The sequence below is a fragment of the Corella eumyota genome, chromosome 4, assembly GCF_963082875.1.
Source record: "Corella eumyota chromosome 4, kaCorEumy4.1, whole genome shotgun sequence".
In the NCBI taxonomy this organism is placed as follows: Eukaryota; Metazoa; Chordata; class Ascidiacea; order Phlebobranchia; family Corellidae; genus Corella; species Corella eumyota.
Window position 1 is genome coordinate 11,750,326 of NC_137493.1, and position 16,211 is coordinate 11,766,536.

At 32.4% G+C, this 16,211-nt stretch overlaps 2 protein-coding genes across 2 annotated transcripts in view; both read left to right on the plus strand.

Annotated features, from left to right (window-relative positions):
* Positions 1-163: 163 nt before the first annotated feature.
* Positions 164-8,010, plus strand: LOC145751653 (muskelin-like). Its single transcript, XM_082567849.1, has 14 exons — positions 164-263; positions 1,759-1,924; positions 2,067-2,202; positions 2,489-2,598; positions 2,807-2,999; positions 3,356-3,487; positions 3,863-4,049; positions 4,719-4,857; positions 4,949-5,194; positions 5,440-5,637; positions 5,717-5,983; positions 6,561-6,679; positions 6,985-7,261; positions 7,538-8,010. The coding sequence occupies exons 1-14, from the start codon at positions 190-192 to the stop codon at positions 7,616-7,618; spliced, it is 2,325 nt and encodes a 774-aa protein (XP_082423975.1). The 5' UTR covers positions 164-189; the 3' UTR covers positions 7,619-8,010.
* Positions 8,011-9,617: 1,607 nt separating this feature from the next.
* Positions 9,618-16,211, plus strand: part of LOC145749624 (leucine-rich repeats and immunoglobulin-like domains protein 3) — a 29,290-nt gene continuing 22,696 nt past the window's right edge. The window contains exons 1-2 of the mRNA XM_082565446.1: positions 9,618-10,057; positions 10,354-10,431. Coding sequence (XP_082421572.1) covers positions 9,762-10,057; positions 10,354-10,431 — 374 coding nt within the window. The 5' untranslated portion in view covers positions 9,618-9,761. The remainder of the gene's footprint in view (positions 10,058-10,353; positions 10,432-16,211) is intronic.

Here is a 16,211-nt window from a genome sequence, read left to right on the forward strand (position 1 = left end):
TTTTTTTTAAATAGTTAAAAAAAAATAATTTTTTATTAAACATTTTTGTAAAAGAATATTTTAAAAATCTTTATAAAATTTTGCGGAACATATGTATCGCAAAACAGTCATAACTTTAAATTGATTCTTTCATGGTTGAGTAATTTCCTAATTCATTGATTACGGAAAAACAAATATTAAGTCAAAAAAATGGCGGAAGAAAACGAATTAATTTCGTACAAAGTTACAAAATGGTCAAGTTTTTCGGCAAACTACGTGCCCGAGTAAGTAATGGTTTACTTTTATATATTTTTTCAATTTTTATTTTACTAGCTTTGTTTTAACATAAACCTATAGACTGCAATATAGTGTGAAAGTCAAAAGGTCGAAGTCTATAATGTATTGTACTTAATTATTCGGCCCTGTTAGTTATTAGTTGTTTTTAAAATATAAATTGGATTTATAAAGTATTTTTTTTAAATATTACTAGCTTCATTATAAAATGTCTGCAAAGCAAGCAGCTATGATAGTGATAGGCAATAACAGTAAGCCCACTTGGTATATTCCAGTCTGGAAAGTAGGGCAGTTTTCGACGAGATCTCGTGCGTGCAAGCATAAAAAAATGCGTGACCACGCGTACACGCGTACCAAAATTTCCGGTCTAGGCGTGCACACGTGATTTATGTTAGCGTGTTTTAGGCGTCAGTACTGCGCGTGCACATTTTTTTAAAAAAACCAGACGTGCAAAACAATAATTCCAGGCGTGCATTTTTTTTAATAAAAAAATCTTGTGCGTGCACAGTGCCGTACTCTCCAGACTGGGTTATATTCACTACATACTGGGTTCTATCCTTACTTACTTTTACTGGGTTATCTCACTTACTTTATTTTGTAGAAGTCCTTGTTTAAGTGGTTGTAACAGAACTCTTTTAGTGTCATCTGCCAAGTTTATAAATGCTTAATAGGCAGAAGTTTTATTACCTTACCCTAATCTTCTCTTGTGAATCCCGACCTTTTTTGCATTTGTTTTAGTACTAGCCATTAAAATCGACAGACGACGCTTATAAAGCTCTGCTGTGACTTTTTTGCCAAAATTTGCAGCCAAAATTTTATTAATTATTATTTGCCATATTCAAGTCGAGACTAATGTTGCCAGAAGGTTTGGCCGTGAGAAGATACGGCCGGAAAAAACATTGCAGGGAGTCGGAGACGAAACTCTCGTATATATATTGTCAGACCGAATTTTACTAATATTTACAATGAAATTTTGCAAAAAGTACAGTATATATAAAAGTTTTGATTGATTGTAACAATAAAGACATACGTTGCAGGCCAAAAACGCCTGTCTTTAAACCGTTTTTAGTTTTTTGAAACATAAATCTTTAAAAAAAATAAATATTTCAAAAACTAACATATATATGTCTTTATCGTAACAACCAATTAAAACTTTTATAAATATATACTTTATTTTTTGCAAAAATTTTATTTTAAAAATCTGTAAAATATGATCTTATGCTGGCATTACACGTGGCAATTTCTTTGTCGACTTTTCGCAATTTTTTGCAGGCCAGATCTTCTGGCCGAATCTCTCGCGGCGGAATCTTTTGGTCCCCAAGACTAAGTTAGGGTTAACAAATGTTACTCTTTGGTTGAGCTGGGGTCACCACATCAAAGATAAACAAATACAAAAAAAAGACATAACTCCAAGAAATATGTCAATCTTTTGGCAATGTAACAAATTCTAATTACATGTGTTAAATTGCTTTGTTTGTTCAATAGAAACATTTTGGTTGACAAACCTAATCAACAATCATCACGATGGTCATCTGAAAACAATTATCCACCTCAATTTTTAATTTTGAAATTGCTTGAACCTGCCATTGTGTCTTCAATAACATTTGGAAAATATATCAAGACTCATGTTTGCAATTTAAAAAAGTTTAAGGTAAGAAAGTAAAAATTTTAGCACTCAAATTTTATTTTTGCAGTAAAAACTTTTATTAACAGTAGTTTAATCTTTGTATTAAAAAATTATTGATTTAAACTTAATTTTTTTTCAATTTAATTTAATTTTAATTTTTTTAAAGATACTGGGAGGTTTGGAAGAAAATAATTTAATAGAATTATTACAAGGAGGTTTAAAGAATGACAACAATAAAGAAACTTTTAGTCTCAAGTACAAGATTGATGGGCAGTCTTTTCCATGTCGTTTCATTAAAATAGGTTTGTTTTTTGATGAAATAATTGTATAAATTAAAAATTTTACCTTGTTAAGAGTGGTAAGTTACATACATTGTGAGATAAATGCGTAATCAAATTTATAGTAGAAAAATTTTTGTTCTGAATTTTATGAAGTTTTGTAAATCAATATTTAAATATTCAAAAAAATGCTTTTTATGCAAGTTGAAAAACTTTTTTTGTTTGACCCTATGCAAATTTTAAATACTTTTTATAGGCCCACATATTTTATGTTTAACTTTTTTAAATTATTTTTATATTTACCATTTAGTTCCTTTACTGTCATGGGGAGCCAGTTTTAACTTTAGTATATGGAGTGTTCAACTACATGGTATAACATCTACTGAGACTGTTCAAAAGTGCTTACAATGGTACTACAAGGTAGAAGACAATGTTAAGTTATTTTAAGCCGATATAAATACACTGAGTAGCAAATATAAGTAATTTAGTACCCAGTTATAGTAGGTATAAGCTAAGCATTAGGGCTTAATTCAGTTTAATCCATTAAATGTCTAAATTTAAATTAGGGTGGTTTGGGTAGTAGTTAATTTGTTAAAATATTTTAACTTATTTTATTTTAATTTTAAAGTATCGGGAGCGTGAAGCAATTCGACTTTGCCTCAAACATTTCCGTCAACACAACTACATGCAAGCGTTCGAGACTCTTCAGAAAAAGACGAAGATCACTCTAGAGGACCCCCTACTTGCAGATCTTCACTCTGTACTCGTGCACGAAGGAAACTTTGTTGAAAGTGAAAAAATTATTGAAAATGCGATTAATGGTAAAATGCTTTTAGTTTTTAAATTAGAACATTCTGTTTTAGTACCTGTTTATTTTTAACTCAAAATGTTAAAAAAAAATTAAAAAAAATTTATTATTTTTTATATAAAAACACATATCAAGTTTCATACATATTAAAATTTTGAAAACCGTGATCCATTGTTATAAATAGTTTATTTTTTATGAATAGTGATTGTTTGAATTTTTTTCACAATAAATTTAGAAATTAAAAACCATTTTTGCGACATTGTATTTTAAAACATTTTCAAGTTGTTGATATTTCTGTGTATAATAACATTAACATTCAATTTTACTAATAGAGCCTACACTTTTTAAGCCTACACTCTTTGTTTTTAGATGACTTCTTTAGTCAATTTATCAGTCAGCAAGATTACAAACCACACTGGAGATCAATCCTGACAAAAAATAATGAAAGTGATTTGCCTGGTATGAGAGGCGGACATCAGATGTGTATGGATTATATTAACAGTAAGTTAAAGTTTTAAATAGAAAATTTTTTTTATTATCTGTTGTTTTTTTCAAAAACAAATTTTTTTTTTGGAAATGTTTTTTGTGGTTTGCTTTAGTATGACATTATATTATATATATAATTTTTTTTTGAAACTTATGTATATTAATTTATTATCAGTCGTTTTTACCGTTTTTACCAATACATATTGTATTTAACTTTTAATATAGTGATTAACATTGCTATTCAACTAACTTGCCAACTTCATATTTTTAATTTTTTTTTTACATTACTTGAAAACAAAAACATATAAATACTTACTATTTAACTCAATATCAATTTGTAAATAAAAACTTTTTTATGCAATCATAGTTCGTTTATTTGAAATTTTATAGACACCATATATTTGCTTGGTGGTTGGAGTGGTACAGTCGATCTTGCCAACTTCTGGAGATATTCAGTGGATGATTTAAAGTGGACGTGTTTGTCACTAGATACTGGGTTGGATGGGGGACCCAGTGCAAGGTCTTGTCATAAAATGTGTGTGGATTGTAAAAACGGAAAGATTTACACTCTTGGAAGGTAACTTTTACTTAGGTGTAAGATTTTTTTTGAACACCCTTTTTAAATTATACAGAATTGAATAAATTCAGAATGAGTTATGGATTGGATTTTTATTAGTTTGATTAAAAATATATATGTTGTTGAAAAAACTATTTTATCATCAAACATCATTTGAATAAATGGGCATTTGATCAACAACCAAATGACTGCTCAAAGCAGTCATTTTACTGACAATTTTTTTGTTTTGCTTCCTTTTCACCCTAATTCTTTTCAACTGTCCTTTAATTTTTAAGAAAATGTTAACCTAAATTTTATAAAAATGTCATTTTAAAATGTTGGTTTTCATGGAAATGGCCATTTAGTCAAATGGTTTTCGGTAGTATGTGTACATACCATTTTATAAAATACCTAAATTTTTTTTTGTATATATCTTTATTCTTGATGTGGAAAAGTCGAATGCGCGACATAAACATAGAGTAACATAAGTTACTCTGACCCAGTCTCGAGTTGCCTGTGGCAGTTTAGGATATTATAGATTATAATTGCCTGATAATTATACTGCTGATTAAGTGCTGGCTCAGCAGGAGTTTATACCGCCTTACTCAAGGGCGCAACAGCATGAGATCAGTGGGGATTGAATCCATGATCCCATGTAATATAGTGACAATACCTTTTTTTACTTTTTAGATATCTTGATTCAGCAAAACGAACTCATGCTTCAGTTGGTAATGACTTTCACGTTTATGACATTAAGGATGATACCTGGATGTTGATCTCGAAAGATGTTGCACTTGTCGGAGGTCCTCGACTCATCTTTGATCATCAGGTTGGAATCAAAAAACAGAAATTAAAAAAAAAATAAAATGGCACCTAATAAGATCGGGTTATGTGTGATTTGACCAACATTTTTTTTAAAGATGTGTTATGATGAAACCTCTGAAAAAATCTTCGTGTTCGGAGGAAGAGTGTTATCTTGTAACCCTCTCAATCGTAATCTTCTTCCGATTATTCCGAGTGTGGAGGAGAGACCTGTTCCAGAGTTCAGTGGACTCTACTCCTACCATGTGGACACAGATGAGTGGACTTTATTAAGGGAGGACTCGGGAAATGCCGGACCTCAGGACATAAGATCTCGCATCGGTCACTCTATGTTATTGGACACAGTAAGATATACTTTATGATTTTGTGTTAAAATAGATTGTTTAATATTTTGACTATGTTATTATCTGTGTTTATTTATTTATGTAGCTTAGTGTGCTTTACGGCATTCGAAAGTTTAACAAAAATGCTTAATTTGTATTATAGATTAAAGATTAAAACAGTTCTAAGAATTTATATTTTTTTTGAATAAAAATTTTAAAATAGAGAGAATAAAGTAAATTTTTTATAAAATTTTATTATTATCTAGAAACAACATCGCTTGTATATATTTGGTGGTCAGAGATCCAAAGAATATGTGAACGACTTCTTTTATTATGACATTGATCAAGATGAGGTCACTGTTCTTATGGATGGGACGAGAAGAAAGGAAGTAGGTCTTCCACCATCAGGATTCACTCAGAGAGCAACGATCAACTCAGAAACTGGAGAAATTCACATGTTGTCGGTAGGTGGAAAAATTTTTTTTTTTATTATTAATATGTTTTTTTTTGAACTGCTACTATTTTTAAATTTTTGATTACCAGGGATTAAGTAAGGACCGGGAAAAACGTGAAGAAAACATGCACAACTCTTTTTGGGTTTACGTTATTCGCGAAAATCGCTGGACTTGTGTTTACAAAAACGAAATTTCCGCATCTCCGGTGACATCGGGTGGCTGTGGTGACTCTTTGGAAAGTCGACTCCGATTCAAGGGAATGAGATCACTGAGCTCTCAAGAGTTGGAGGGGGTTTACAAACATGAGCCGTGTCCGAGATATGCTCACCAACTTGTGTATGATCCTGTCAGACAGGTTAGATTAAAAAAAAAAAATATTTAAAAAAAAAGTTTTTGCTTAATTTGTGTTTTTATATAATCAAAACTAGGAAACCATTAATAAGTTCACAACAGCCAGTTGACAACAGGATAACAAATGAAATTATGTTTTATGTAATTAGATTTAGTAAAATCACTGCATGGTACCACTAAAGAATAGCATAACTAACATATTTATATCAAATTTGATCAACAAAAACATATATAAATTTAATTTTGTAGTTTATATATTTTTTTTAATTAAAAGTACAAAAATTATGTATAGTATTTTAAAGAATCTTTCAAAGAACCAGGTAGTTTGATTTTAAAGTCTTTTTTACTACCAATCATGACAGTTTACTATTGTTTGTTGTCATATAAATCAATTCAAAGTAATGATGATGGATTTGTCATCGGTTGTATTTGATTGTTATTTCCTGTTATTACTAATTCCATATTGCACTTCTATTTTTATTTATTCCATTTATATGTTGCTTATTGATAAAGTTATACACATTACCCTTTTTACCCTTTCACATTTTACCCTTTTTGTTTTATTCTTTTATTTTTTTTAGATTCATTACATGTTTGGGGGAAATCCCGGTAAAATTGCTTGTCCAAAGTTAAGGTTGGATGATTTTTGGTGTTTGACTTTGACCAGGCCAACAAAAATGGATATTTTAAGAAAGTGCAGGTAGTTAAATTGCATTTCAAACAATTTGTCACATTTTTTTTTGTGCTTGAAATGTAACTTTTAATTTAATTTAAGTTTAGAAAAAAAAATTATTTTAATTCTAAAAATTTTTTGTATAATTTATTTTCGATGTAAGAAGGATGTCCTTATGGCCTAAAAATTTGAATGCCTTACTCAAGTGCCCTATAACATAAAACCAGCATGGATTAAACTAATGACCTTATCTACCTGATCATAATAACATATACTTAAAATATGATGATGTGATTTAAAATATAAATTTAACATTGAATTTTATATTTTAGATACCTTATACGAAGGCAAAATTTTAGAGAAAAAGCTTTAAATGATCCTGCCAGTACATTGCATTATCTTCAAAACAGTGTCTCAGAAACAGTTGATCATCAAAACCCTGTTGAAGCAGCCGAATTTCGTGAGCTCACTTCCACACTTTTTGGAGATTTTGATATATTTGATTCCGATAATGAAAGTGAGAGGATAATGGACCTTACGGCAAAACCACCAACTTCCTCACATTTGCTTTACTTAAATGCTGATTCTGGTTACGTTGGTCGCACAGCAGTAAGTTAAATAATATGCATTTTTCTACTTTTTGAATCGCTAGTTAATCTGCTGATTGGCTCTGCAGTAACTAACATATTTTATAGCGTCCATCTAAAGGGAATTATGACATGTGTGCTGTAGGGTTCAAACTTAAGACCTTTTGTAGTGAAGCCAATTGTTCTAATTACTACCCTTTGTTATCAGTTAAATTTTTGCGTATACTTTTTGGCAACTGCAATTTCTAATATTTTAACCATGGTTTATTATATATTTAAAGTATTTATTTTTTTTCAGTTATTTGACACATTGGTTAAGTTTTTTCCTGAAGAAATGACGCAGCCTAGCGGCAACTTAGTTGACCTTATCAAGTTGTAGCATATAAATCATCGTTAAAACATTTTTTTCAGTCTTATTTGTAATCAAATTATAAATTTTTATGTAATAACTTCTTGCTACACCAATTATGTTACACTTGAAATGTAAAATTATGTACAAAGTTAATTTGTACACTGTGGTTTATATGTAAGGTACAGCAATGTTTATTAATGTTTTTTACATTAAGTCTGGTTGTATTCTGGTAAAAGTATTAACCTTTTTATCAAATAGTAAAGTCAAGGTGTTTTTTTCTATATTGTTGGGTATGTAAACTTATTTAAATATTTTTTGCATATACCTTTTTACTATTTGTGATAATTTATTTGTTATTTTGAACTTGCCTTGATGTAATTTCGCACTTATTTTGTGTGTTAATAAAAATGATGTCATGCATTTTAGCTCAAGTTGTATATGCTTGATCACTTGGTTTTTATGTTAAAATTAAACAAATTGTTACTGTACTGTATTTTAAAGGCAATTTTTTTTTGTTTATGTCACCCAAGCCTTTGTGTATTTTCTATCCTCAAATGCATGGTTATGGGAAAAACATAGTGGAATTAATAATTTTTGAATCCTCATCTTGATGCCATAACTAGTAATTAAATATTTTCTGACTACGTTATATATCATGTAAGACGTTACATCACTTTTTAAATAGGCCCTTAACATTCAGATAGTTTCAAATTTTTACTTATTTTTAAAATGACTTTATCACATTTAAATTGTCCCAAGAGTGCGCAAGAGTTTCATAACAAAACAAACTACTCGGTGCTAATCACGTGATCAAAACTAATTTTTACCTCGTTTGCAAAATAAGAGAGCGGAGTTCGTTTCTCTATTTTAGCCTAGTGGGCTTCAGGCAGTCAGGTTATGCAGGTAACAAAAATGAACTTTTAAGTTGGAATTTAAATAAATAATTAAAAGTTAGTGAAAAGATCAAGTTAATTCAGATTTTTATCGTATTTTTTACCTACGGTCGTATGTTAAAACCACAAACTAGTATACTTCGGGTTGTTTTTTGCCGAAACTTAAAATAACAAAATGGAGGTCAATCAAACATGCTTTTTGTTGTTGTGTTTTTTTTTATAGCTCGAAAAATAAGACCTGAAATTCGAAAATCAAACTAACCTATGTTAACTTAAAAGAATTGTGTTTTTTTTGTAAGTCAGTAAGTACATAGTCTTCAAAATGTATTTTTATATTATTGACTTCAAGGGTTTTATGTCTGTATGTGCAGTACAATTTATTAACAGTTATTTCTTTAACAATTTTTGTACCTATACTGCTTTTAAGATTTTTTTAGTTAGGTAAATTTTAGAATTTGAGTATTGCTGTATTGTCTGTGTGTTGTTTAACTTTATTCAGTCAGACAGTTAAACAAATATAATTAAAGTTCTCTTTGCTCTTTGTTTTTTTTTGTACAAGTTTATTGAAACAGTCAGCTTCTGTGTAACTGTTAAACCACCAAGCACCTGGGTTCTTTATATAATGTTTGAGTTTAATAAGGAGTTCTCTGTGGGAGGTTGCTTAATTTATATCCCACATCTTTGACACTGACTAAATGACACAGCTGTTCTTCATTTTTGTATTTAATTAATTTAACACACAAATGTTATTAGATTTGCCTTTTTCTTTTTTTTGCAAATGTTTGAGGTTAAATATAAAGATGTGAGATCTTGAAATTTAAAACAAGATTAATTTGGACAATGATATAGATACCCAACTTTCAGTGCTTTTATTTATTAAATATTGACTTAATTATGAACTGTCTGTCTATTTAGTTTGTTTAAAATAGATTGCCACTTGAAATGTCAGTGTATATGTATTAATTAAAATTTGAAGTTATATTTTAAGGTCTTACAAATACCCACAACCAATATGGAATGAAAGTAAATAAGCTAGTCCGATAATAGTGTTGAGTTTGTTTGGTCTCTAGGGACAAGTTATACAGATTGTTTAAATTTGTTCTGCACTCCGCATATTAATATTACAGGCCTAGGAAAAAAAATTAATATATAACCAGAATAATAATGTAAAATAAGTCATTTTTATTAAAATAATATTTGAATTTTTTTGGATTACCCCTTCATTGGATTACATCTCAAGACAATTGTTCATTTCAAAAAGAAATGATTTTTTAACCATGGAAGATCAGGATGCAACAAGCATGTTGAACAACATGAAACAATACACATTAAATACAATCAAAAGGACTTTGATATTTGGCAATAAGCCTCTTGACAGAAGAAAGTTATGTTCATTAAAACTTGCAACTTGGTGTTTAATTTTTATTTTTTCGCTTTTTTGGACTTGCGCTCAAAGTTCGGAAATATTATGTCCTGCCGAGTGTACCTGTTCTTATTCCGAACGCTTGATAGATTGTAGTAAAAGAAGTTTAAAGGAAATTCCAACCCCTATTCCTACATGGGTGTCAAAATTGTAAGTAGAAAAATATTGCTGTACCAAAGATACCCTGTCAGTTTACTCACAATTACCCCATAATATTGTATAGTCCATTATTATGGCTAATAAAGTCATATAATCATTATGGGCCTACCCATTTACGCAATACTAAATACTGCTCCCTATTGCTTTAACAAGGAAGTAGTTGTATTGGATTGCCTTATTACTTGCCTAATTAATTGTGTGTTAATGTATTAAACTTTAATGTTAATTTTATTTATCCAGCTTTACAAACAACAGTAAATAAAAATTGTTAACAAATATTTATTTAGAACATTCCAAAACAACAAACTGGTAGCCACTGAAATTAAAGAAGAAATTTTCTCAAATTTAATCAATTTAAAAGAATTGTAAGTTGAAAGAGTTTCAAGTTAAAGTAAAATGTGATTCGGTTTTTGGTTTTATTTATTAAGCCAAGTGATTATATAATTATGCTGCATAGTTAAATTTTTATGGCCCTATTTTACACATGGTTGCAACCTATCTTAATAGTACTATGTTATATTGTTACCTAAATTCCAGCAGTTGCGAATTTAAAAAGTCAAAAAAATGCCAACATTTTGTTGCAAGTGGTTTTGCTCTTTTTATTGCGCGGCCTAAACCGTAATTTGACCCCGTGTTACAAAGTGTTTTTTTCTCACGTGCAAAAGCCTCGGCGGAATCACAATCGGTCCCACTATCTGTCAGATAACCTTCGCAGTTCAGTGATTCTAACCCTCACCCATGACCTTTACCCATTGTCACACTGGGGTTTGGGGTTTAGTAACACCCAGGCAGCAGATTGTGTAAACCTATGAGCTCAGTTTTTAATGACCAAGATAATTAATTCAGTGCCTGATCTTAACTTGATTGACAGTTTTATTGCTTTTTGGTTAATTTGTATTTAGTGGTTTAATGTGTACATTGAATAGTAACAATAATATTTGTTATGATATAGGCTTTTTTACCTTGTAATTTGCCTCTGTGTAATGTTTATTAAAAAAAAATTGTTAATTTAAATTGTAAGGTATAAATTAAAATGAAATGTTTTGGTTTTCCTAATAATGTCATAATGATTAAAGTTTGTGCTGCGTTCTTGAAAAACAAATTAGATTCTGGTTTAAGAAAGCCCACAGGGCATTCTATAATTGGGACTTAGTACATTTCTGTTTTACTAATTTGTCTAACATTTCTATAAGCCGACGCAAATTGCCTTGGCAATTCGTTATTTCCTTAATATTCAAGCCTAGGCGAGACCGTTTTTTTTAATATACAGGGCAACCCACTGTTTGATGGTGCCATATTTTTCTCGCCCGCTGTGAAGTTTGCCTTTTGCCCGGCCTCTAGGGTCCTTAATAACTTGGCTTTATTAATATTAAACAGTTCAACTTAAATAACTGTACAACAGGGTGCCTGGTTACTGTTTTCCCGCGGCGAGCATGTGGCTGCGAAATAGCGAAATAGCGAAATTTTTGCGTTCATGAAGGACCTAGATTAAGAACCCGTTTATTTTTTCACGCCTCCTTGCTATAATAAGGCATTAAAATTGCGCTCAGCTGGCCCGGACGACTATGTGTCTCCGGCCTGCTGTGACTTCGCCATTGGCAATAAGACCCGCGATAAATCACTCTCCGGTTACGATTTTACACCACGCCGCAGTGAGAATTATTGCAGTAGAAATCTCGACAATTTTTCTTCACTTTTACGCTTTCGCAATAATTGATTTTTCCGTCGCCTCATATTAATTTCGTGATCTCGTTTATATCGGTTCAATGCGAGCAGCGTGCATAACCCATTCGTCTTGCTTAGAAGTCATTTTTTCCTTGTCGCTGAAGGCAAAATACTGACTCTATGACCATTAACATTACCACAAAGTCGTGCCAAAGCCATCCGTTATTTCAGAGTCGGTTTTATTTTTCGTACGAATCTAATTTATTGTAATGATTACGCGGTATTATTCCGCTGCTTAATAAGCCATGTGCACCTGTTGGCTATCGAGCACTGATTAATCAGCATACCTTACTGACATTGCGTTAATTTAATAAGCGCACAATAGGTGTAGACGGTTCAAACTTTGGCCTTCGATTTATGTCTTTGTACGCCACGTATTCTACGTTTATTTTCGTGTTGCTTTAAAGTTATACAAGATGAATGTCAAATTATCTTGACAATTTACGTGCGGCTTAATTGTCCTGATTTCTATACAAATCTAGGCGTTGTTTTATGAACATTCAAAACCCAGCTGTGCAGCCTATAGTTGAATTGGAAAACGTACGTGCTATTTTAAATACAGTTGACAATGAAAATGATATTTTTATCAAGGAAAAATGATACTAACCCACCTTCAATAAAACCATGTACAACACATAACTCCGTTTGAAATTGGGTTTTTATCTTTTAGTTGCACGTATAACATTACCCCACTCTACCTTACCCGATCCTTATTAGAGGTTCATTAAACGTTGATGGACAGCACTGACCGCTTTACAAACGCGAGGTTCTTTTTTTATTTTCGTACAGAAATTCTATCATCGCATCGCAAAGCCTAAACCGGGGCAAGACGTTGAATCAATACTGCGCTTTAGAGGTTCGAAATTTTCGCGTTTCTGCCCTGCCAAAACCACTGAATTGTCACGTCCGTGTAAAACCGTGCAAACACTCAGGGGTTAGCTAGGACAACATAGCTCGATGGAAGATCGTTCGTGCCCGCCACCTTTTAACAACCAATACAATGCAATCGACCTAAATATTTCGGTTATAGGGTTTACTGTAGGTACTGATTAAAAATAGCAATGGGTTTTACCTTAAGGAAAGTGGGCCTCGTTTTATACGTCTCAAACATAAGAGCATCAATGTTTTTCGTACGTGAGAATATTGAAATTTCTAGATATTAGGTTTAATGATTGAACATGGCAGATGGCGAAATTTTGTTCCCCGTGACGTCATCAACATATTTTCAATGTGAAATCCGTTATTATCACATGAATTAACGATTTTTATCCCCGGAAAAAGGCCCTAAAATGTGGAGATAAAAGCGGTTTAACGAAGCGAATGATGATATAAAAACCCTTAAAATCGTTTTAGCAAATTTTTAATTCCCAGTCAACTTTTCGAGAATTGTTCGCCACACAAAGGGCTACGTTGTTTTATTATTTGGTAGCCAGGTTTTAATTATGTATAGCTACGTTTTACGACGCGTTGCCTGACGTTTTAGCCTGTTTTATTACTCGTTAACTGTCTCATAACTATTTGGGCCTCGATATAGGCCTCCATGTTTTACTACCGTTTTTTTATTCACGAGTGGTTGGGATCTTTATTATGGAAGCTTAATTCTAATAAAACGAGGTATGCGAGTTTGCTATTTAGTTCTTGCTTTGTTTTGAACGACCGAATCGACCTCATGTCGAAGTTTGAATGCGTTTTTTGACGGACTGAAACAGGGTGATTTTGATTGAACGATTTTGTGAGATTTTTGGTGCTTGGTATGCTAACCAAAAAACTGTGGGTAGTGCTTTATTTGACCTAAATGTTGTTTTGACAAAATTTATGAATGAATTTATGTATTTATCGTTTAAAAAGTGATTTTCGCTTACGTAAAATGTTAAACAAGTTCGGGAAAATGTCATGTGTACACACATTAGGTTATATGCGCTTGTTTATCTCATCGTTTCCAAAAACTTATGTCCGGTCTCGTGTAGTCTCGTGTAACAAATAGATTGACATGAAAATATACTCTCCCCAAGCCTGGTCATCGCCTTTTAAGCCGTAAAAATCTGTTTGTTTTTGCTCGATAGCTTGGCGCCTGAATGGCCTGCGTTCATTAGGTCCTGCTGCGCTGCGCGATGATTTTGTTTGCTTTAAAGTTGATTAAGTCCTCGAGAAGGGTCCGAGATAAAGTAAACGTAGATAGAGTGCTTCGTCACTTTATTAACGCCCCTTGTTGGTTTTCTTAACCGCGGAAATTACACACTCGAAGTAAGCGGATTATTAATTTTTACCAGCATCGTGTTCATAAAAAAGGGCCGTGACGTCACCTTACCAACCCCAGGCCTTACAGTTATTAAATTCTCGTGGTTTTATTATTAAATGCGGGTTTAGAAATTGCATCTATTTTGGTATCAAAAAGATTGTAAAGGGCGAGGTTGTATATTACCTTCACACCTCCCATAGGGACCTTCTATTTTCAGTGTTTCTGATCATGTTTCTCGGTTTAACGCCAGCTCCCCAGGGATTTACGGCTTATCACGCGCCCGTAAGCCGCACACATGTATCCCAACACATCAAATTCACGCTTTCATTTACTCTAAGTCGTTGCCCCCCTGAGTATTGTCCATATCTGCCTTGAAATAGGATTGCGAGCGTAAAATGCCCCCGGGAGAATTTCAGTATTGTCCTATTTGTAAAACCGATTTGCGGTTTTCTGTTTGTTTATTTTTATTGACCTGATGACGTCACAAATTAACGCGTCTTGGTTTTGTGCTGCTCGTTCTTGAGGTTGTATACACGTAAATCTGCGAGCTTGTAAGGATGTCAAGTCGATTGGTCGATTTTACGTTATGTTTGTTAAGCCGTAAACTCATTGATTGACATTTTCTTTATTTCCAATATCGAAAACTTCATAATTATTAATTTAAGATATGTTATTGTGTCTCGTAGAGTACATGAAGACCCATTTACCAGTCGCTATTATTGAGGTTTGCTATATTTAGTAACAAAACCTCAATGTCTTTAGTAACAAAACCTCAATGGATTTGCTTATTTTTATTGTTGATTTGACATAAAAAACGCGTGGCCGTTTATCCGGTCGTGTAGACACTTTTATTGCTTTGCGACTGGTTTGTTTAACCTTCTATTCCGCTTCGTTTTAAAAGTCGTATGTTATTTTAGTCGCTACTAATTCAGGTAAAACTCTTATTAAAATTAGATGCCAACCCTTTAACTACCTCCACTTAACGTTATAGTAGGGGCTGGGTCGCAAAGGGTGTAGATTTCCTTGTTTTTGTGTTTTTGACAGATGTTGGTCCTATACACGTAAAGGTTTAAAGTGTTGTTGTTTAGTACCGCTTGCTTAAATTGTAAAGAAACGCGGGGCTAACGCGAAAAGCCAGGAAATTGAAGTTTATGTTTTTAAACCGACCTTTAAGTGGATTCAATTAAGGTGTTCTGGGTAATAACAATTGTTTTCAACACAGGTGGCTTCAGTGCTATCCACATAGGCTATTCGCTTGATTAACGTTATATCTTGATGGCTTATATTTAATAAGCGCTCTAGCTTAACAAATGTGTCTTTAATTTGCCACCACGCTGTCGCGAGAGTCGAGCGTTGGTGGTTATTATTGTTATGTTTGACACTCCTTTCTTTGGCCTTTTAAAAATAGCGAGAAATGACAAAAGCGCGATCTTGTTCAATTCACAATTATTTGCTTGCTTTTCTATATCGGTTTCCTTCCTTTTTAGAGTTATTTTATACTAACGCGACCGCTTTAATTATTCATCACATTAATCTTCGCGTTTCCCGTTTGCTCGGTTTAGAAATAACTTTGAACACCTGTGAAAATTTAATTTTACGGCGATTTAATGAAAAAGTGACGTCATCGACTTGAAGTCAAATACTCTATTTTACGACTGAGTTAGAGTATACTAAAATTCTTGGTAACACTGTAAAGTTATTTTTTTTATATGGTGAACAAAATTCAATGATTTAAACCTTTATTTATACTTAGTTACTAAGTTTTAAAAATTGTATTTGTTAAATTAAATTTCAGTTATTTTAACCAGCAGTTTCCAAATATAAAATCGTATCTCGTTGCTCATGATAACAAACACAACAATCGTTCGTCGGCTTAGATAATTCAGTGTTGTTGTTTTCCAGTCTATTTCAGCCCGTTCTGAGTGTTTATAATCTGGGACAAGTGTACGTGCTCGCTCTTAGCTTCGTGCGATCTCACTGAAATTCATCCGAGGGAGCTTTGTTTTTTTGCACTCGGCTCACATAATCCCCACCTCGGCTGGACTTAGGATCGTTAAAACGTCCGCGTACGAGCTTACCGTTTATTTTGCGATTTTTCGAGGGCCCTCCGATGCTGTCGGCCGGGTTTCGAGTGGCTCTTGCCCGCCACTTTTGAGCACTCTTCCCGTGCTCAAAATCAAA